Source organism: Oncorhynchus tshawytscha, unplaced genomic scaffold, assembly GCF_018296145.1.
Source record: "Oncorhynchus tshawytscha isolate Ot180627B unplaced genomic scaffold, Otsh_v2.0 Un_contig_9458_pilon_pilon, whole genome shotgun sequence".
In the NCBI taxonomy this organism is placed as follows: Eukaryota; Metazoa; Chordata; class Actinopteri; order Salmoniformes; family Salmonidae; genus Oncorhynchus; species Oncorhynchus tshawytscha.
In genome coordinates, this window is record NW_024608900.1 from 54176 (window position 1) to 62500 (window position 8325).

Here is an 8325-nt window from a genome sequence, read left to right on the forward strand (position 1 = left end):
CGACGACCTTAGAATTGTTTTTGTACTTGGAATATTGCTGAGAGGAGAGGAGGGGAGGGGAGGGGGGAGAGGATGAGAGGAGAGGAGAGGAGAGGAGAGGAGAGGAGGAGGAGAGGAGAGGAGAGGAGAGGAGGGAGAGGGAGGAGAGGAGAGGAGAGGAGGAGCCATTGTAAATTTACACCACTCCAGGCCAGGGCATGACAGGCAGACAGACCGAGGATACATTCCAAAGGTGCCTTATTCCCTATGGGTCCTGTTCAAAAGTAGTGCCCTATATAGGGAATAGGGTGCCATTTGAGTCACACAGATTTTTTTTTTTTATGGGGGAAAAACTAACAAACAAAACAACTACACTAATATCAAAATCATTCAATCTAAACTGACTTGGAATCAGTCCGTGGCACCAAAGACATTCTGTACCATTTCAGGGTGTGAACTAAACTAGTTACCTTTATAAAAACACAAAACACATGAAAGAGGAGGTTTGAGAGGAGTTTTGATGTAACGTGGAGTCAGAGATGGTTTAGTTCCTGGTTCCATGTTATTGTTTGGTGTTTACTTCCTGTCTGTCTCAGTTGATTCGGTCTCCTGTTCGACCTGGTGTTGATCTATCACTATGGCAACGTCAAATAAACACTTTTTTTATTTTTTTTATTATCCCACTAAATTCCCTGTAACAATCAATCAATAAAAGTACTTATAAAGCCCTTCTTACATCAGCTGATGTCACAAAGTGCTGTACAGAAACCCAGCCTAAAACCCCCAAAACAGCAAGCAATGCAGATGTAGAAGCACGGTGGCTAGGAAAACTCCTATAAAAGGGCCAAGGAACCTCAGAAGAAACCTAGAGAGAGGAACCAGGCTACGAGGCCAACGATACATCTTGTAGTTCTCGGAGAACAGAAATACAACAACGACTTGATGATATGTTAGATGGAGTATTATGTTATTTTATCATTTTCCTGATGAGATTGTCTGGGTTCTTCGTACGGCTGGAACACCTGTTCTTCTAGGTGTTTGAACACGCTGCACTGAAACAGCCTAAAATGCTCGACCTGGTTTGATTGTACATTTTGTCCTGATGCACTTTAGTCACATCGGTACTTCTCCTTGTCCTATAGCCACCCTTCTGTTTCAGGTAACAAGTAGATTCTCTCTGGTACATGAAGTGGTTCTTTTTCAGGAGTTAAACCTCTGTAGTTTACCGACACTCAGTGTCTAATCTAAATCCAGTCTCTCTAAGTGTTTTCCCCCTGCAATCACATGGTCTTTATTCGTCATGATGACTGGTCAGTTTTGACCAGTCATCTACAGAATTATAACAGTTCTGGTTTTCACCCTGCTTGTGTTTCTGTTCAGGTTCAGGAACATTTACGTTCAGTCTGCGTTTTAAAAAAAGGAGAGAGGACTGTATCGGCCTTAACAGCTTTACCAGGAGAAGCCCATATATCAACGTGTCAAGACTCTTGTCCTGTGTCACAAAGGCCGCTCTATTCCCTATGTAGTGCACTACCTTTTGACCAGAATTGTATGGGCACTGGTCAAAAAGTTGTGTACTAAATAGGGAATAGGGTGCTATTTTGGACATGGCCTCTCTCTAGGGTATTTATTACATGAACGATGGAGGCTAATGGAGAAAAAGTAGCGTCCTATTAGGAATGAAATGCAGAAACGGTAGATTTTTTTTTTTTTTTTCTTAAAATACACAGTTTATTCCATCAATTGTAATGACATGGATGCTGGTGGGGTGTGAGAGTGAAAGATACCTTCTTTTTCATTTTATTAAAGAGGTTGGCATTAAATTGTCTCCTGTGTGTCGTTTTGTCTTCCTCTCGATCCCAACACAGCTTTTTGTCTCGTCACGGAGGATTCCAAATGAAACTTGTGGTGTGTCTGTTAAGATCCACTAGATGGCAGCACTCACCGCCAGTTAGCGCCAGTTAACTGTGGAGATATTTTACAACACGTCTGCATGACATGCAGTACTAGAATCAGTGATGTTCTTGAGACCTGAGAAGAGCTACTTTGTGTTTTCTACCGACCTCTCGACATCCTCTCCTCTAAACCCGGTCGTCCGAAATCCAAACTGTCATATCATTCTCTGTTTCACTTAAATACGATAGTGAACGAGAGAGAGATAGTATTCACAGTGGTTCCCGGGCTAAATCCCCATCCCACACCACAGACGGCCTGCCAACAACAGAACAACAACAGAACTGTGAGGAGATATTTATTCGTCTTATACATAATATACACGGTAAACCCTGTCCCCTGGTTGTACCATGTGACTTTCTAAGTCTTATACATAGGTTCTACACGGTAAAGTTGTACCATGTGACTTTCTACATCAAATGTTGCATAGGTTCCACACAGGTGATTCTACATCCCAAATGGCACCCTATTCCCTACATAGTGCACTACTTTAGACCAGGGATGGCACCTTATTCCCTACATAGTGCACTACTTTAGACCAGGGATGGAACCCTATTCCCTACATAGTGCACTACTTTAGTGACCAGGGATGGCACCCTATTCCCTACATAGTGCACTACTTTAGACCAGGGCTGGCACCCTGTTCCCTATATAGTGCATTACTTTAGACCAGGGCTGGCACCCTATTCCCTACATAGTGCACTACTTTAGACAGGGCTGGCACCCTATTCCCTACATAGTGCACTACTTTAGACCAGGGCTGGCACCCTATTCCCTACATAGTGCACTACTTTAGACCAGGGATGGCACCCTATTCCCTACATAGTGCACTACTTTAGACCAGGTCGTTGGCACCCTATTCCCTACATAGTGCACTACTTTAGACCAGGTCCCTGGCACCCTATTCCCTACATAGTGCACTACTTTAGACCAGGTCCTTGGCACCCTATTCCCTACATAGTGCACTACTTTAGACCAGGTCCTTGGCACCCTATTCCCTACATAGTGCACTACTTTAGACCAGGTGCTTGGCACCCTATTCCCTACATAGTGCACTACTTTAGACCAGGGATGGCACCTATTCCCTACATAGTGCACTACTTTAGACCAGGGCTGGCACTGCTATTCCCTACATAGTGCACTACTTTGACAGGGCTGGCACCCTATTCCCTACATAATAACACTTCAGACCAGGGCTGGCACCCTATTCCCTACATAGTGCAGTTACTTTAGACCAGGGATGGCACTGGCCTATTCCCTACATAGTGCACTACCTTCAGACCAGGGCTGGCACTGGCCTATTCCCTACATAGTGCACCACTCAGACCAGGGCTGGCACGCCTGGTTCCACATAGTGTAAGAGCTGTTCACACCACTCAGCCAAACTGGACTGGCCTATTCCCAGACATAAGAGCTGTTCACACCTTCAGCCAGGGCTGGACTGGCCTGGTTCCACAGAGTGAGTTAAGAGCTGTTCACCCACTCAGCCAAACTGGACTGGCCTGGTTAGACAGAGGCTGGAAGAGCTGTTCACACCACTCAGCCAACCTGGGCTGGCCTGGTTCCCAGACATAGTGCACTACCTTTAGACCAGGGCTGGACTGGCCTGGTTCCCACATAGTAAGAGCTGTTCATACCACTCAGCCAAACTGGACTGGCCTGGTTCCACAGAGTGGAGTTAAGAGCTGATTCACACCACTCAGCCAAACTGGACTGGCCTGGTTCCACCAGGGATGGTAAGAGCTGTTCCCTACATAGTGCACTACTTTAGACCAGGGACCACTCATAGCACTACCACTCAGACCAGGGCTGGCCTGGTTCCACAGATAGTAAGAGCTGTTTACCACTCAGCCAAACTGGACTGGCCTGGTTCCACAGAGGAGGTAAGAGCTGTTCACACCACTCAGCTAAACTGGACTGGCCTGGTTCCAAGAGGGAGAGCTGTTCACACCACTCAGCCAAAGACTGGCCTGGTTCCACAGAGGAGGTAAGAGCTGTTCACACCACTCAGCCAAACTGCACTGGCCTGGTTCCACAGAGGAGTTAAGAGCTGTTCACCACTCAGCTAAACTGGACTGGCCTGGTTCCACAGGGAGGAGGTAAGAGCTGTTCATACCACTCAGCCAAACTGGACTGGCCTGGTTCCACAGAGGAGTTAAGAGCTGTTCATACCACTCAGCCAAACTGGACTGGCCTGGTTCCACAGAGGAGTTAAGAGCTGTTCATACCACTCAGCCAAACTGGACTGGCCTGGTTCCACAGAGGAGGTAAGAGCTGTTCATACCACTCAGCCAAACTGGACTGGCCTGGTTCCACAGAGGAGGTAAGAGCTGTTCATACCACTCAGCTAAACTGGACTGGCCTGGTTCCACAGAGGAGGTTAAGAGCTGTTCACACCACTCAGCCAAACTGGACTGGCCTGGTTCCACAGAGGAGGTAAGAGCTGTTCACACCACTCAGCCAAACTGGACTGGCCTGGTTCCACAGAGGAGGTAAGAGCTGTTCACACCACTCAGCCAAACTGGACTGGCCTGGTTCCACAGAGGAGGTAAGAGCTGTTCACACCACTCAGCCAAACTGGACTGGCCTGGTTCCACAGAGGAGGTAAGAGCTGTTCACACCACTCAGCCAAACTGGACTGGCCTGGTTCCACAGAGGAGTTAAGAGCTGTTCACACCACTCAGCCAAACTGGACTGGCCTGGTTCCACAGAGGAGTTAAGAGCTGTTCATACCACTCAGCCAAACTGGACTGGCCTGGTTCCACAGAGGAGTTAAGAGCTGTTCACACCACTCAGCCAAACTGGACTGGCCTGGTTCCACAGAGGAGGTAAGAGCTGTTCACACCACTCAGCCAAACTGGACTGGCCTGGTTCCACAGAGGAGTTAAGAGCTGTTCACACCACTCAGCCAAACTGGCCTGATTCCACATCTACCATAGTTGCTGGAAAGAACCATGTGAAAGGAAACTATCTGAGTCAGGAGATTGCCTTTAAATGTAAATCTTGTTATAGCGCCTATCTTCCGCAGCACAGATTGAACCTAAGCCTATAGGATCACAGAATATTGAAAACCAGGAGAATAAATATCAGACGCGGACGAAATAAATCAAGGGTCAATATATCTCTCTATAGAGCGGTTGGATTTGCACCTCCTGGATACGGTTGGATTTGCACCTCCTGGATACGGTTGGATTTGTACATCCTGGATACGGTTGGATTTGTACATCCTGGATACGGTTGGATTTGCACCTCCTGGATACGGTTGGATTTGTACATCCTGGATACGGTTGGATTTGTACCTCCCGGATACGGTTGGATTTGTACCTCCCGGATACGGTTGGATTTGTACCTCCTGGATACGGTTGGATTTGTACCTCCTGGATACGGTTGGATTTGTATCTCCCGGATACGGTTGGATTTGTACGTCCCGGATACGGTTGGATTTGTACATTTTGGATACGGTTGGATTTGTACCTCCTTGATACGGTTGGATTTGTACCTCCTGGATACGGTTGGATTTGTACGTCCCAAATGGCACCCTATTCCCTATGTAATGCACTACTTTTGACCAGGGCCTGGTGCAAAGTAAAGATACTATGTGGGGAATATTTGGGAGGCAGCCAAGCCACATTCAGTACACTGTACTACTGTGGTGAAGGCTGTATAGTGGAGGTAGTCTACCTTTCTCTCTGACCTTCACTATCTCTTCAAGGTTCGGCCATAAATTAGACTCTATAAAGATCTCTTCAAGGATAGGCCATAAATTAGACTCTATCTTCAAGGTTCGGCCATATAAAGATTTCTTCAAGGTTCGGCCATATAAAGATTTCTTCAAGGTTCGGCCATATAAAGATTTCTTCAAGGTTCGGCCATATAAAGATTTCTTCAAGGTTCGGCCATATAAAGATTTCTTCAAGGTTCGGCCATATAAAGATCTCTTCAAGGTTCGGCCATATAAAGATCTCTTCAAGGTTCGGCCATAAATTAGACTCTATAAAGATCTCTTCAAGGTTCGGCCATATAAAGATCTCTTCAAGGTTCGCCATATAAAGCCATATATAAAGATCTCTTCAAGGTTCGCCATATAAAGATCTCCAAGGTTATAAAATGACAAACAGACTGGAGTACCGGGCTACTTCCTGGTTCCAATCACTCCAACGTTAGTGTGTGAATACTGTAGATTGCTGCTGTAGGCTGGAGAAATGGCTTTGACTTTGACATTGTAGCAGTGTTCACCTCTGATTACATTTCTCCATTGTGGGCTGTTGGAAGGGCTGAAGGAAATGCTGTTCTCTATACTGGGCCAGTGTGTTATGAACAGTGTCCAAGTCAAGTGTGACCAACATACATAACCGGTATGTATATACTGTACATCATAGAACAGAAGGGCGGAAGGAAGACACTTCACTAAACAGTGTGTTTGGTGTTGTGTGTTAATTATGGACAAATCATAGATCCTTGGATATTACATACATCATACAGCTGGAAGGACAACCCCTCCTGTGGCCTACTGGGTAATAACAGAGGAGACAGCTGGAAGGACAACCCCTCCTGTGGCCTACTGGGTAATAACAGAGGAGACAGCTGGAAGGACAACCCCTCCTGTGGCCTACTGGGTAATAACAGAGGAGACAGCTGGAAGGACAACCCCTCCTGTGGCCTACTGGGTAATAACAGTGGAGACAGCTGGAAGGACAACCCCTCCTGTGGCCTACTGGGTAATAACAGTGGAGACAGCTGGAAGGACAACCCCTCCTGTGGCCTACTGGGTAATAACAGAGGAGACAGCTGGAAGGACAACCCCTCCTGTGGCCTACTGGGTAATAACAGAGGAGACAGCTGGAAGGACAACCCCTCCTGTGGCCTACTGGGTAATAACAGAGGAGACAGCTGGAAGGACAACCCCTCCTGTGGCCTACTGGGTAATAACAGAGGAGACAGCTGGAAGGACAACCTCTCCTGTGGCCTACTGGGTAATAACAGAGGAGACAGCTGGAAGGACAACCCCTCCTGTGGCCTACTGGGTAATAACAGAGGAGACAGCTGGAAGGACAACCCCTCCTGTGGCCTACTGGGTAATAACAGAGGAGACAGCTGGAAGGACAACCCCTCCTGTGGCCTACTGGGTAATAACAGAGGAGACAGCTGGAAGGACAACCCCTCCTGTGGCCTACTGGGTAATAACAGTGGAGACAGCTGGAAGGACAACCCCTCCTGTGGCCTACTGGGTAATAACAGTGGAGACAGCTGGAAGGACAACCCCTCCTGTGGCCTACTGGGTAACAACAGTGGAGACAGCTGGAAGGACAACCCCTCCTGTGGCCTACTGGGTAATAACAGTGGAGACAGCTACAGTACCTGTGCAAACCAATTAAAAGTGAAGGAAGAAGCATGTGAATATAATATATTCTTCTGGTATTTAGATTCTACTGTATATTAAAAAAAGCTACATAATTGTTCAGCTATCTTTGACCACCAACGATCATGCTCATCTTCTGTCCCTAACCAACCTCTTCCTGGTTCGACCCGGTCCGTCTCCAAAATGGCCGCCGAGTTTCAGTGAGCTTTTGCTGTCTTGACTGTAGTTCCTGTCCCTCTTGAGAGTCTTTGGCACCTCTCATTCTTATTGAATGACTGAGACACAAGCTCCTCATTCAAGACAATCCGTTGGGCAAATCTGAAAATTAGCACCCTATTCCCTATGTAGTGCACTCTTTCTGCAGTTGTCTGTCTATATAGAGAATAGGGTTCCAATTGGAACACAGGCCCCTTGTGTATTTCCTCTACTCTCTAGCGGCCCGGCTAGCTGGTCCCCTGTGTGTTGCCATGACCACCAGCGGGCCGCTCGCTGTGCTGTGATTGGCAGCTGGCACGTTGCCCCTGACCCCCGAGGCCCCTAACCCCCTCGTCAGTGGGTCTTCCACAAGGGGTTGTGATACACCCAGCCCTCGCCCTGAGAGAAAGAGAGACAGAGAGAGAGAGAGACAGAGAGGCAGAGAGCGAGAGAGAGAGACAGAGAGGCAGAGAGCGAGAGAGAGAGACAGAGAGCGAGAGAGACAAAGAGAGAGTGAGAGACAGACAGAGAGCGAGAGAGGGAGTTTTTTGAGAGGATGACATACAGTACATTAAAGACAAGACCAGGGAATCTGACTCAAAGTTTGAGGTAATGTCAGAGGTCAAAGTGAACCGTTCAGGTCCTAGTTCCTCACCTCCTTGATGAAGTACTTGGGTGTCCAGGGTGTGTTGGAGGCAGCTCTCTGTCGGCCCTCTGCTCTCTGCCTCTCCTCCAGACAGTGTTTGTGCTCTGTAGCAGAGTCAATGTTTCCTGATCTCAGAGCTGAGGTGACATGCTGCCACAGACGCCTGTAGAGGGACACTATACCATTATTACTG

General features: G+C 47.5%; 1 protein-coding gene across 1 annotated transcript in view; it reads right to left on the reverse strand.

Annotated features, from left to right (window-relative positions):
- Positions 1–7832: 7832 nt before the first annotated feature.
- LOC112236121 (oxysterol-binding protein-related protein 10-like) overlaps positions 7833–8325 on the reverse strand; it is a 13958-nt gene continuing 13465 nt past the window's right edge. Inside the window, exons 4-5 of the mRNA XM_042313833.1 lie at positions 8142–8295; positions 7833–7885 (exon numbers count right to left, since the gene is read on the reverse strand). Coding sequence (XP_042169767.1) covers positions 7841–7885; positions 8142–8295 — 199 coding nt within the window. The 3' untranslated portion in view covers positions 7833–7840. The remainder of the gene's footprint in view (positions 7886–8141; positions 8296–8325) is intronic.